At 36.1% G+C, this 14,916-nt stretch overlaps 2 protein-coding genes across 3 annotated transcripts; one reads left to right on the top strand and one right to left on the bottom strand.

Annotated features, from left to right (window-relative positions):
* Nucleotides 1-1,941: 1,941 nt before the first annotated feature.
* On the bottom strand, nt 1,942-4,355 carry LOC140799377 (pentatricopeptide repeat-containing protein At2g41080). Of its 2 annotated transcripts, none has more exons than XM_073153692.1 (2): nt 2,262-4,355; nt 1,942-2,173 (listed from the first exon to the last, which is right to left on the bottom strand). In XM_073153692.1, the coding sequence occupies exon 1, from the start codon at nt 4,304-4,306 to the stop codon at nt 2,363-2,365; it is 1,944 nt and encodes a 647-aa protein (XP_073009793.1). In that variant the 5' UTR covers nt 4,307-4,355; the 3' UTR covers nt 1,942-2,173; nt 2,262-2,362. The 2 variants fall into 2 exon arrangements, with proteins under 2 accessions (XP_073009793.1, XP_073009792.1); XM_073153691.1 differs by having other exon boundaries at nt 2,267-4,355.
* A 519-nt stretch (nt 4,356-4,874) lies between these two features.
* LOC140798840 (uncharacterized) lies at nt 4,875-10,962 on the top strand. Its single transcript, XM_073152921.1, has 5 exons — nt 4,875-5,366; nt 5,858-5,973; nt 8,733-8,976; nt 9,207-10,367; nt 10,487-10,962. Exons 1-5 carry the CDS (start codon nt 5,031-5,033, stop codon nt 10,694-10,696), a joined length of 2,067 nt encoding a protein of 688 aa, XP_073009022.1. The 5' UTR covers nt 4,875-5,030; the 3' UTR covers nt 10,697-10,962.
* Nucleotides 10,963-14,916: the final 3,954 nt, after the last annotated feature.

Raw genomic sequence — 14,916 nt, 5'->3', positions numbered from 1 at the left:
ACTATTTATTTTAAGTTTCATCAATATCTTATAAAATATATGAAATAATATATTTCAGGTGGAAATATATAAATTGAGAGCTAAACAATTCAGTACTGCTAAAGTTGTTATAGCTATATCTCATAATAGTTCAGCTGAATAATGGTCTATTTATGAATTAAAGAAGACATCAAATTTGACACCACTAGCAAAAATAAATTTAAGTCAAATTATGTCTTCATCATAGAAAAAATTGGACTACTTTTTTCTTAATCCACACCTAAACACACAAACGATTGATAATAGAGAGATTGGAGAAGTTAATTTTTTGCTATTGTAATATGAAATTAATAGAGAGAAATTTAATAAGAAAGACATAAATGATCAGCTAATTATATTTTTAATAAAGAATACCCCTTGACTCTATGGATCAAGAAATTTAATGACAGATTATTAGATGATAGAAAGAACTCATAGTTAGATTAGACACTATATGAGACCATGACGAGGACGAAGTACGAATCGTTCGACAATGAGAGTACAATTATCAGTAATTGTGATAATCCTGATGATACACCTGGTGGTGATATTATCCCTTTCACATTTGTTGAGGGAAGTTAAGGAGATATAGAAATTAAATACAGAGAATTGAGGATGTACAAACATGTCGTGACGTCGTTATGAGAATGTTCCTTTTTATGATTATGACACATTGAGTATTCATTGTTTGGAGTCATCACAAGATCCATATATTAGTTATTATCTTTCTTAGTATTTTCATTATCTTCAGACACAACATCCACATGCCGAGTATTATTTTCTCAATTCTCAAACATAACAAGATACATTTGATATGACTCGCATGATGCAATCACTTTTTGGAGCATCATACCTTAGATATCATTATTTATGAGCTTATAATAATTATGATGATGACGATCACAAGAATTTACAAAATTAGCTTGGTATTTATCAAAGTTTTAAATTAATATATTTTTTTTATAGTTTTTAGGCTTCATTTGTAAGTAATTATCAATTTTCTATTTTCTTATTATTTTGCCTAAATTTTTCGAATTTTTTCTGTATTTTTATAGAATATATAATTTTACATAATTAAAAAATAGTTTAATCCAACACGAGCGGCCGGTACATGTCATTTTTCCAAATGGCAACTCCGATCCCGGTACCAAGTTCCAAAATCTTAGCTCGTACAACAATTCCAGACAATTTTATACATTACATATTTTAAAATATATTGTCAATTACATAAATCTTACAGTTGAGTTAGGAAAAAGAAACATCATGAGCTAGTGCATTGATCTCTCACCTCCTTCTAGCCTTATAGCTGCTCTTCTTATCTTATCCGCTTCTCTCTTTTGGTCTTGTTAGAATTTTACCTAGTTTTATCTGTTATTTCTTTTTCTCTGCCTCCCTATGTGCTGACAACAATTAATGTCGTGAATTTTTGTCTAATTACGCATGTTCTATACATATGCATAAACACTGACACATGGTCATTGAAATAGTATTACCAGATATAGAATTTATGATGTGCCAGTGTTAAGATTATAGCTGGAAAGAACAACTTTGTTGAGTAATATCGGGCTGCAAGAAGCAGTACAATAAGTACTTCAGAGAGTGCAGACCCAAAGGTTCTTTCAAATATAATATGTTGGTTCCACCATCCTTAAAGACATTGTCTGATTCTGCTTGACTCAATGGATAATCAGAATATGGAGATTTTTTTAGATTGTCACACGTGGCAAACACCACAGACTGGAATTTGTAATTTTGTATCACACCATTAAATCACTTATACCAAAAGAAGCAGATCCAAATATCTCTGATGGTACTAGTAAATAATGCACTAATTTCCTTCTCTCATAAAAGATAACTAGCACCAAATTTGAGAAATCTGCCTCTGATAAATAATGAACAACATGAACATTCAAGATACTAAAATTGATGCTATTAAGACTGTAAAACCATTTTATATGATGAATGAATGTATTTAGCATGATGAAGCAAATATAAGATCACCTTAGTGATTTCTCTCCTTGCAATGTTTGAAGGATCTTGTAATTCGATCTAGCACTTGTTGAAATTCATAGCTACATTCCCGGATATGGTCAGGTTCTTCTATATCATAATCTAAAGTAAATTTGGTTTGAAATGAGAAGACATGGAACTGCACCTGTGAAAAAGAAAAAGAAAAACACCAACCACTAAAACTTATTGCTATACATGGTTGATGGATAAAAACTTTATGATCAAGGAATTACCCTACTTGGAATTACAATTTTGATATGCTCCGTGAAATAACTCCACCCACTATAATTTGGAACCCTGACTGGTTAACCTACCATGTAGTTGGCCTTTCATGTCACCAATAGTCTCCACAAGAACATTTCCCATCTCTGAAATGGTGGAATCGACTTACATCTCTAACCACAATCTCCCGACAAGCAATCTGGGATATATATTTAATAGCGACATGGCAATCATCACAGACACGTAAATTCTTCATTACTCGAATTGGAGCTCCTTCAGGCATCCTCAAAAGTGCAAATACAATGGCTAGCTTCTCACTATGGTGAACCAGGCTATACTCTTTTTCCTCATCTTCCATGTCATGTAAAACTGTGCTTGTATTAGGCACATAACCACACTGCTTCATCTTGCTGACAATCTCTTTCAAGAACTCATCAATCTCGCTGGACATTGGATGAAACCTATCCCCGGTGCAAAACTGGTGTACTTTGCCCTTGAGCTCAACCCAGCTGATCCCAGGCTCTTTCCTAACTCTCTTCTCCCTCATAACTCTTCTAACCTCAGATACATCATTCCATCTCTGACCAGTAGCATGGATATTTGATAGCAGAACATAAGAAGCAGAATCTTGAGGGTCCAATCTGAAGACATGCTCTGCGACCCTCTCTGCCATCTCTGCATTCCTGTGAATTTTACAAGCGGACAGCAACGTTTTCCAAATGACCCCATCAGCAGTAACAGGCATTGACATGATGAGAGCTTCAGCTTCATCGAGACATCCAGATCGCCCAAGAAGATCCACCATACAAGTGTAATGCCTCACGCTGGGTTTTAATCCATATGTCTCAGTCATGATCCTTAAATACTCCATTCCCTCATCCTTCAAGCCGCTATGGCTGCAAGCATAAAGTAAGCTCAAGAAAGTAACTTCACTGGGTTCTGTTCCCTTTCTTACCATCTCCTTGAACAATTGGATTGCCTCCTGCCCGTGCCCATGGAAGCCATAAGCCGCAATCATCGAGCTCCACAGCACGAGGTCCGATAAATGCGGCTCAGAGAATACCCTTGCAGAGTCACCTAAACAACCACACCTTGAATACATGTTCACAAGTGAACTCTTGACAGGAACCACTAAATCAACGCCAACTTTAACGGCTTGAGCATGTACCTGCTGGCCCTGGCTGAGGGCCCCCAAATATGAGCAAGAGCTTATGACGCTAACAAAGGTGACCTCATCAGGTGCCAGTCTCGCAGCCTTCATCAAGCAAAAGTATTCCAGAGCTCCCTCTGAGTCCCCATTCTGTGCCCTTCCCGCGATTATAGTGTTACAGGACACAATGTTAAGGAAAGGAAGTCCTCGCAGCACACTCTCACCCTTCTCCAGCGCTCCGCATCTCATGTACATGTGAGCCAAGGAGCTACCTACGCACATATCACTTTCCAAACCCGACTGTGTCACGTAACCGTGTATCTGCCGCCCCAAGACGATATCCTTCAATCCCGCACAGCATCGGAAAGCGCTGCCAAGACTGAACTCATCCGGCCGCATTCCCTCTCTCCTCATCCGGACGAAGAAATCCAAACCTTCCTCGTCGTAGCCAAAATGGGTAAGACCGGTGACCATGGCGTTCCACGTCGCGACGTTCCTCTCGGGCATTTCTTCGAACAACTTGCGAGCGGAGTCGAGGTCCCCCTTCTTGACGAACCCACCGATGAGGATGTTGGAGGACATGACGTTCCTCCTCGGCATTTTACCGAACAGCTTCTGGGCGGTGCCTAGCATGCCTAGTTCGGAGTAGGCGTGGAGGAGGTGGTTTGCGGTGAAGCGGTCGGAGGCGGCGCCAGAGGCGACGATGTACGCGTGGAGCTGGTGGACGTGGCGGAGAAGGCGGCAGCCGCGGAGGAGGTGGGTGAAGAGGTTCGTGTTCGACCATAGCTCGGGGAGGAAGCCTTGGAGTTGTAGTGCTTCGCGGAGGGAGCCTTTGGAGCAGAGGCGGAGGAAATGTTCCTTGGATTTGGAGAGCGATGGCTTTGGAACAGAGAGGAGTTTGGCCATATGAGTGTGGCCAAACCGATTTCAGCCACAGTTATGCCTGCTCAGGCGCTCCTCGAAAGTCAAGGGTAATTTTGCAAAAGAATTTAAAGAAATTAATATGTTTGGTTACTTAAAAATTCGCCTTAATAGATCGAATTGAAATTAATTTTTAGTCTAGATTTATGATCAAGCTAAATTTGAACTCGGGCTGAGCTCGAGCATAGCTATTCAATTAGTAATTTTATATCTTAAATGATACTGAAAAAAATTATTTTATTATAATATATAAAATAATTTATAAATATTTATATTATTTATATAATTTTTAGAGGAGTTAGTCCGGTAGTTAAAGAAGACAGTGAATCGATATAGAAAATAATAGAAAATAGTGAGAATATTTTAATATTTTGATTAATATTAATTAGTAAAAGTTAGGATATTAAATAAAAATTATATAGGGTCGTATTATAAAATTTTTAAAGATGAGTATAAATTATAAAATAGATGAAATATAAGGTGTAATATATAAATCTCCTTTACAAAATAAAGGAGAGATAAATAGATAATAATTCGGGAGTCTACCTGTAATTATCCCAACAAAATATCTTCATCCATCGCGTCCCGTCGTTTCTCCCAAATTCTCTTCCTATTTCATCAAAAAAAAAAAAAAAAATCTCTCCCCGTCTCAGCCTCCGTCCGCCCCCTCTCGCTTCATCGATTTCGGAGATATCTTTACCACCAATCAATGGTTTATCCAAGAAACGAGGGTTCTGAGAAGGACGGATCTCTCGGCGGCGATGGATCGGAGGATTCGCGTGAGTTCATAGGACCGGGATCATCTGGACCTTCGAGTAGCAGAGGAGGCAGCTGTGATAGCTTCAACGAGAGGCTCCGAGATGAATCCGATGGGGATCTCTCACTTGATCGGAATCACGGGGATAGCATGGTGATACAGTGGCTGCGAGCGCTCGATCTGCAGGTTATCGGCGGTTGTCGTGCCGACGAGAGGTTGAAGCCTCTGCTCAAGCTTAACGTTTCCAGTGGCGCCGCAGAAGACCGATTCATGGAGCAACTGAGCCAGGTTTTCATTCCTTCTTGTCCCTTTTCCAATAGAAATCCAAAGATAATGTCTTGAACCGTCGATATAGGCTTTCTTCTTTATTCCGATTATGTTCAACCAATTTGTTCCTTTTATTGAGTATATCTCAGCTCAAATATGTTAAATATTCTTGAAGAAACAATGATGTATTGAGTATTTTGAAAATTCTTACCGATAATTTGAAGGAAAAAGGACCTCTTGGCTTTTGCTCTTTAGATATGTAATCACTTTCCGTTGATTCGAGTGCTTCACTCTTTGTTCTTCCTGCTCTGGCTTTTACTCTCTTGAATAAGAATCAAGAAGTTGAGTGCATCTTTGAATTCAAGCATATATGGGGTAGTTGCAAAAGTGCGTGGTTGTGTGTAAGGCTATTGTTGACACTAGATTTATGTAAAGTTCTTTTTAGTTTTTTTTAACGGCTTTCTGCTCTCTTTTGACTGTTTACCTATTGTTGCTATCTTATTGCTGTACAGCATTTTGAAGTAGCAGAAATTGGGATGCTTGCGAGGTGCTTGTGCATTCCTTTGGTTTCTATCCGAGTTGGTAGGATCAACAAGCTGGGGAACCTTTTATGCCCAACTGCTATTAGGTAATTCTCATTGTTTTTCTGCAATTATCTTCATACCAGTGCATGTATCTTAGAATGATTCAGGCATAGTATTCCAGTATACTTATTCGTCTCTCATTCCCACACATTTATCTTAGAATGATGCAGGCATAGATCACAACATCAGTCCCTTGATGTTGTGATCTGTTCATTATACATTAAATTTTGGTATTTCGTTGTAGAGCATGTATATTCACCTTGTATTCCTTTGGCCCTTGTTATCCATCTGACTTTAACACCACACACTGTCTTAGAAATAGATTTTCACTTAGACAAGGTAAATTTAGATGAATTGGGAAACATAAATTACTCCTTATAATGATCAAACTATAAGCCAACTTTGGGTTAGATTATGCAAATACTTTTGGCAACGATTATTTCTATCAGCAGTACAGTGCCAGCCACAACAGCTAATGCCCGTGGGACTATTTCACTATAGCCCACTAAAAGAGTGGGAAGCAGATTGAAGGGAAAATTTGAAAAAGCAAATTGACGAAAATACTAAAGACTTTAGATCCATGGAGTTTGTATCTCACTTGATCCTTGCCATTATCCGGCCCAACTTTTGGTAGTCATGCAAATTAATCTGAAGATTACAAAGGGAAGAAGGATGAGGGCCAAGGGGCTACTATTTCTGTCAATCAGTAAATTAGGGAGAACTATAACTATATTCTCAGGAGTTTCATGAACAAATTTAGAGCTTAGATATGTTTCCAGGTATATTACTGGTCAAGGTTAGTTACCCTTAACTTTTAGAAATATATACTCTGTATAATATCTTGTTTAGTGTGACAGTCTGTTTGATATGAGCTGTCAGTTAACTTGCCGATGCTTTATTTCTTAGGAAGCAATATTAAATAAAATTCCGTTGACTAGTTTAAAGTTTATTTCCGTAGACAATGTCTAGAAGATGTATTCTGTATCTGGTACTGCATACAAATGATCCAGGATGTTAAGTTTTACCTTATTAGTGATGGTACTTTTCATCCTGCCAAATGAATGTCTTTTTATTTGTAGGTAATTTGGGCGTATGTGATATCTGTTAAGATCTGTGATTTATGAGGAAAAACAAGGTAGGTTATTTCCTCGACTCTTGATATTACGCTTAGCAAGATGGTGCCTATCCACATCTTATTACAGTGTAAATAGATTTAAATTTTGATATAGAGGTAGTCATGTCAAGCTATTGGAATATTTCTTTAAAAGCCAACGACATGCTTTTTATGCATAAGATATGTGTGTTTATAGCTCTATCGTAGGCATAATAAATTTTGTAGTGGTTTATTTATTTATTAATCTGTATTAACTTAATTTTAGAAATAATCATGCTGAATATCTTTTTGATGAGTTATTTGGTGCAGAATGCGATCTGATCTTGGTTAACTGCAACTAAACAGCTTGGTGAAGTTGGGTTCTTGTAGCCATATGGGCTCAGCCACTCAGGTCATCTGAGTTGGTCACCTTCATTTCTTTATCTGGTGGGGGGATTCCTTCCCCCCTCAAGCAGATGTGAGAAAATGAAAACTGTGCAATTTTTCCTGAAATTGTCAATTCTTTTGTTGGAGTATTCTTTGTCTTGTCATCATCTGAAATAAGTGATAATTGGGTTTTCTGTTTTGGCTTTTCTCGTCTAACGTTTAGAAGTTTGGTGACGGAACATCTGTTTATGTTTTTCAACATTTTGCACTCATTCCTCTTCTCATTTACTTGTCTAATATGTAATTGTTCACTTCATTTTGTACGTACAGACTGTGCCATGTTCTTTACATGACTTCTCATATTTCCTTTGAATTGCTCTTGTGAGGTCAGTCATCAGAACAGGCTAGCTGAACATTGATTTGGGAATGGGTGTGGTTTGCAGCCCACATTTGATCTGATTTGACAAAGCAGCTTTTAGTTTGATGTACCTAGCATGTTATCTTTTCTTACTTTAGTTATGTTCTCCCATGTTGTGAGTTTTGGATGCTTAAGCTAGTAATATAAACATGTAATTTTAGTGCAACTGTTAAAGTTTTTATGAGATATGATCCTGTTTTCCACTCTTGCTCCCGCCGGCTTGCTCTTGCTTATATCCCTTCATAAAAGGGGGGAAGAATACGAGGTGCTGTTATTATGTACTACGAGAACAATGGCACAACTAAGTATTTACTATTTGAGTCAGCAGCGGGGTGCTGATATCATTGCTGAAATTTACTTTTCAGAATGTAGAAACAAAGTAGTAGTACGAGATGTTATTAGAAGATTCTAATGATTTGTATGTCATCCTTTATATGAAAATTTCCTTCTTTAACTCATTAAATATAGGATATCGTCAGATGAGGGGTTTTGATGAGCTGCTAAATTGTTTATATTGCATATTTGATAACCTCTGTAGGGAAGTATGATGATGCTACTTATAAAAAATGATATTTTTAACACTTCAAGTATGCTGTCTTTCATCAGTAGTCAGTACAATGTTTTTGGTGTTTGGAGCATGTATATTTTGGTGTTGGTACTAGTTTTATCTATTCTTTCCATATGCTTGTGCCGTTGATATTTGACGAGGTTTAAACTGTCTTTTGTTTTAGGGTATCTTGCCATGGCTGGCTATTTCTTTGTTCTTGTTATTTTTTTTTGTAGTTCTAACATCTGATTGAACAGTCATACCAAGTACATCATTCTGTAACATTGTAGTGCACTTCCATTTGACCTATTCTTATTCTTGAAAGAGTTAAGATTTCTTAGTTCTCTCCTTTGTGTAGGGGACATTTAAAGCTCACAATCCTGCCTTCATCTAATCTGCGTATCTCATTTGCTGGCGATGATGGGTTTGCTGAACGGCTCTCTGAAATTAATAATAACTTTGAGCACCCAGAGGTTATAATTGAAGAAATAACATCTGATAGTTCTGGACGCTCTTTCCTATTCAAGCTCCCAGGACATCGAGTATTCTACTTTTGGTGCTCAGAAAAGTCAAAAGATCATGGGATGGAGTTGCTTATGAAGGTTTGTAAGATGGTTGAAACTCTGAATTCTGCACCTTAATGTTGTTGACTTGTTGCACATGAATTTGTGAAGTGTTTTATGCCTCTCCAATCTTTGCTGATGACCTTAATTTTCTTTTAACTTGATTTTTCTATTTCATATTTCTTGTATATGTGGCCTACCAGCGCTACATCTGCAGTTTGTTACTTCATCTCTTAATAATTCTTGTGTTTTCTGCTTATCTGTGACAGATGAAAGATATTCTTAGTAGGAGGCCTACTTTATCCAATCTGACTGGAATCTCTGAGTCACGACTTTGTTCTTTTGCTAAGAATCTCCATACTTATCTTGGTTCATTGAATGGAGGAGAAGCTAAATTGACTGCTTCAGCAAATGAGTCACTAAACTTTGAACTGCACGATTCTGGTTCTTGCTCCAGACCTATGGATTCTAAATCTCTCGGGGTTAATCTCTTAGCCCCCAATACTGGAAAGGCACATCCTGTCCACCAAGCCAGTCTTGGCCCAAGATTAAGTACATTCAAGGACGGGACACTAAGAACTCCATCTAGTCCAAGAAGTGGTTCCGGCCAGAAACATAGACAGCCTGAAGAAGGCCATTTGAGCTCCTTAACTATCAACAGCCAACCTGTTGCTTCAACTGTGTGCTCGCCTACTGCTCTCTCCAATAGTGAACATGAAGATGACGGTCCGAGGGATAGTGGATTTTGTGGTTCTGATTTTGGCTTGCCAACTTTGTCATGTCTACCCTGCTCACCCCCATCATTTAATCCTCTTACAGTTCACAATTCACTTCCCGTGGTTACTATGGAAAGTCCGCCATTCAAGCCATATTACTGCTGGTGCCCACCCTACCCATCTTCCCTAAGGACTGCTGTTACCGTGTCACCTCTACCATCTTCATCTCTGGAATCTTTATCCATACCTTCTTTATCTTCATTGTTATTAGGTGCAGAACCCCCTGTATCTGCAATGTCCTCGGAATTGACCTTTGATTCTGAGATTCCTTTGCTAGATCTCCCAGCATTTTTGCATGATCCCTTAGTTCACCTCTCACTTCCCATTTCCCCATTTGTGGTGCCTGGCTCACCACAAATTCCAACTTTCACTCCATTTATGTCTGACCCCATAGTGCACGTTCCGGTCATTGATGTGTGCTCCTCTGGTCAAGCTTATCTTGTTAGTGCTGGGCCCACTATATCTTCAGCAATTCCACCTTTTCTTCCAGGTCTTGCAAAACCTCTCTTCGCTGAAACTGAATCAGTAACAGAGAAGAACGCCAGGGAAACATTAAAGTGGCTCATGGCATCAGCACCGACCACTAATCCGGAGTTAATGAGCATGCTGCCAGCAGTCTTTGACAATGTTAATGAGAGTCTTCATTGCACTGATGTGAGTTAGTAAGATAACCTTTTTCTCTCCAGCTTTTTTAGATTATTAGTCTAACTGCTGATTTTAAGGGGATATATATTCCATTATCATTAACTGATTTCTTTCAATTACTCTTGAAGGTGGATAAGCTTGATTTTAGTCGTACCAGAAATTTTGGTATAGATGCCATTGCCAGTGGTATATCACCCATGTATTTATGTTGTTCAAAGCAAAGAGTTGCTGATGAAGATGAGAGTTTCGGGATTAACAATCAGGAGGAACATGAAGACAGCATTGATGGTAATTCTGTTCCAATTCATGATGTTTCTGAGGAACATCAAATGGGCTGACGATAGCCAAGTATTAGAAGAACGGCAACTGGGCAGATGATGACTTCTCATCGACCAAGTTATGCAAACAATGCTGGTGAAAGGTCAAGATGGCCTGTCTTGTGTACATTGTTGTAGGCTAGCGGTCAACAAATGATGCCGTGTTCTATATCCCCTCTTGTTTTGCATGCTTTGCTTGCCAAAAGTGGCTCCTTTTTTGGGATTGTAATTAAAAAAATTTTAACTCATTTAAACTTTCGAGTAGTACAATCAGTATTGGTTCATAATTTTTTTTTTCGTTCATAATTGTTGTCTTGCAGTCCATTTGGACTACAATTATCTTTATACTCTATTCTACAACAGATTGTGGCTTCAAAACTATAGTGATGCAAGATTTGTCATATGATATGGATATAAGTCCTACTGGCGTACATTTATAAAACTATAATGCATCCACTCTGAGATTTTTATTGATTGAAGTCTCTCTTTGGTCCAGAGAGTCTATACCTTCCTATTGAAAGTTAGGAAACTAAGAAATAGAGGCAGTACTATATTCGTCAAATTAGAGATTATTGCTTTAATTTAGGGTAACATTGATACGATATGTAACATTTCCTAACAAAAGGTCCCTTCTAATTGTTTTCTAAAAGCTTTATTTTTTATTCTCAAAAACATAGAGGTCCTGGAAAATGTATCTCATAATGCTTTCGACGTTATAAAGTTTAAAACTATCAATATTGTCTATGGCATTCTCACTTAAGTAATCTTTAAAGACAATTAGACACAACTAGTGCTGACGTGGAGTACCAATTGTCCTTTTCACGAGCTGATGATATCAACAAACCAGCGTAATTGTACTTTTTGTCTCTCTGGTTTGCTTCTCCGGGTCGTTTTTGCCATCCGAAAGATTTATCCCGAAATATAACTAGTTTTTATCCCCCAATTAGTCCAATAATATTCATAACCCTCATTTGACCTCAATCAGATATGTTGATATGTGAATTAATTATAACGACTGACTCGATTAATCCAACCTTAATCCAATTTTCAACTTTATCCGCTGTACTTTAAACTTAAGCAGTTAATCCGAAAAAGAATCATCCCTAATATATATTATCACATTTTGGTTATTTTCTTGATTCTATCTACGATATTAAGAGGGTTATGTATTTTTTAATAGTTGAGAAAATTATTGTGTATCAAAAAATAGTTTAGGGGTCGTTATAAAAAAAATAATTAATAGTAGTAGTTTAGGAATAAAAAAAGAAATTATCTTTAATATATATTATCACATCTGTTTCTAAACTAGTCGTTGCCACGTCAACTCAACTAACGCAGAGTAAAAAAAAAAAGTGAAGTTAATAGGAAAGATTCAGGATATCATATCATAATATATTTAGGTGTACTCAATATTACACGTAATTTTATTTTTCTTTCCTTTCAATAATATTGCATATCTTACACTAATTTTTAGAGCGTTTTGCACGAAAAACCAACAGGTTTGTTAGTTCGCGGGTTTACCTACTTTTAATTTTGCCTGGCAGAATCACCCAATTGACTTTCTATTAAATAAAGTATTCTTAATTTATTTGGGTATAGAAAGAAAATCCTTTTAGATTAGATAACGATTTTGTTAGGGCTGACCTCACGGATCGATTCGAGCGATGGTCGGGTGAACAACGACATACATTAGTCCCATGGATTCGATAATTTGATCATGCTTGGATATGAATACAAAGAGATGGTGATCAGTGTAATTGAAGTCGTTGGATGTGTGCATCTGATGGCTAAGACAAACCCGCCTAAGGTTGACCCTAACAGAAGGATTTTCACATACATAAATATTTTTTTGAGAGGTACACGAGAAAATTTTTAAATAAACAAGAAAAAAAATTATATTAGATTTGTAAGACTCAACCACTGACCCAAAGAAAGGTCAGCTCCTAAAAAAACGTACCTTATTTGGTCCTGTTGTGACAACCTAACAGATACTTAACTCGAACCCTCCTTCCCAATCGCTAGCTACCCAATTAATTATAATCACTCCCTACCTTTGAGTTGTTATTTAATTAAGATAGCTCTAATAGAATATAAGTAGGAAAACTAAGCCTAGTCTCCAAGTGGAGCAAGCAACTCTTTATTTATTTATTTAGTTATTAACTGTGTGTTTATTGCAGTCTGCACCCTGTATTTTCAAATTTTATAAGAGGATTTATCAAAAGACATCGTGTGTTTTACTCGTCGAACGAACTTATTTGTTTGATCGAACAACTAATTTCTTGTCCATAAAATTTATTTATTAATTTATTTATTTATTTATTTATTTCCGTGGAAGAAGAGTTTCTAAGCCGGCAGACCTTTGACTAGGGTTGTATCTGTGAACGATGTGGAAGTCCATCTAAGCTTCTTAATAATTGTTTGAATATTCCTTGCAGATTATACCGTTGTAAATTTCTTAATGAAGTGTTCATTTAACACCCTATATATAAATGATTTTTTTTTCTGCTCAGTGATATTGCATAACTACGGGGCGCCAATTGCAAATTTATTTGATTTAGGTGAAGTTTTTTATTTAACGCTCTAGTATGTAAATTTTTGGTTTAAATAATATTGCATAAATACAGGGTGCTAACTGGATATTTATTTAATTTTGTGAAGTTATCATTAACGTATATAACTGATTTTTCCATTCAGTAATATACATAAATACGGGGTGGTATATATACATTTTCTTTAATTTCATAAAGTTTTTATTTAACACTGTATATACAGGTGAATTTTCAGCTCAATAATATTGCTTAAATACCGGGCCCTTAATGCAAACTTCTTTGATTTTTGCTGAAGTTTTCATTTAACACCCTATATATATGTAAATTTTCAATTGAAATAATTGCATAAATAGAGGGTTCTAACTGCAACTGTTTTTAATTTTGGCAGACTTTACATTCAACACCCCCTATATATGAGTGAATTTTCAATTTAATGATATTGCATAAATACAGGGTTCTAACTGCAAATGTTTTCAATTTTGTCAGAGTTTACATTTAACACACCCTATATATAAGTGAATTTTCGGTTCAGTGATATTGCATAAATACGGGGCGCTAAATGTCTGAATTGTTTTGGTGAAATTTTCATTAACATTTTATATATGTAAAGTTTTTTATTTAAATAATATTACATAATTATGAGGTGCTAATTGCAAATTTCTTTGATGCCGGTGAAGTTGTCACTTTAACTCCCTATATAGTGTAAAATTCTTTTAAGTAAAATATTGCATAAATATGGGGTTCTGATTGCAAATTTCTTTGATGCCGGTGAAGTTATCACTTAACTCCCTATATATGTGTAAAATTCTTTTAAATAAAATATTGCATAAATATGGGGTCCTAATTGAAAATTTCTATTAATTTTTGTTAAAGTTTCGTTTAACACCCTACATATTTGAATTTTTGGTTTAATAATATTGCATAAAGACGGGTGCTAAATGTAAATTTCTCTGATTTGGGGTGAAGTTTTCATTTAACACCTTATATATATGCAAATTTTTATTTAATATTGCATAAATAGTGAGGCTAACTGCAAATTTCTTTTTTTTTAGTAAGTTATCATTTAACACCCTATAAATATATGATTTTTCAGTTCAGTAATATTACAAAATTACAGGGTTCTAAATGAAGTTTTTTGGTAAAGTTTTCACGTACCACCCTATATGTATGTGAATTTTCTGTTTGAATAATATTGCATAAATACAGGTGTAGTTAGCTGCAAAATCTTTAATTTTGGTGTACTGTTCATTTAACACCCTATATATTAGTGGATTTTGGTTCGCATAATACCGCATAATATCCTTGCTACGTCCAAATTTCTCTAATTTTTTCTTGAGAAGTTTTCATTTGACACCTTATATGTAAGTGAATTTTATTTTAAGTGCAAATTTCTCTAATTATTTAATATTGCATAAATAGTGAGGCTAACTGCAAATTTCTTTTTTTTTAGTAAGTTATCATTTAACACCCTATAAATATATGATTTTTCAGTTCAGTAATATTACAAAATTACAGGGTTCTAAATGAAGTTTTTTGGTAAAGTTTTCACGTACCACCCTATATGTATGTGAATTTTCTGTTTGAATAATATTGCATAAATACAGGTGTAGTTAGCTGCAAAATCTTTAATTTTGGTGTACTGTTCATTTAACACCCTATATATTAGTGGATTTTGGTTCGCATAATACCGCA

This window comes from Typha latifolia, chromosome 12 (genome assembly GCF_019914945.1).
Source record: "Typha latifolia isolate L0001 chromosome 12, TyphaL0001v2, whole genome shotgun sequence".
Lineage (NCBI taxonomy): Eukaryota > Viridiplantae > Streptophyta > Magnoliopsida > Poales > Typhaceae > Typha > Typha latifolia.
This window is presented reverse-complemented; position numbering and strand designations above follow the sequence as displayed.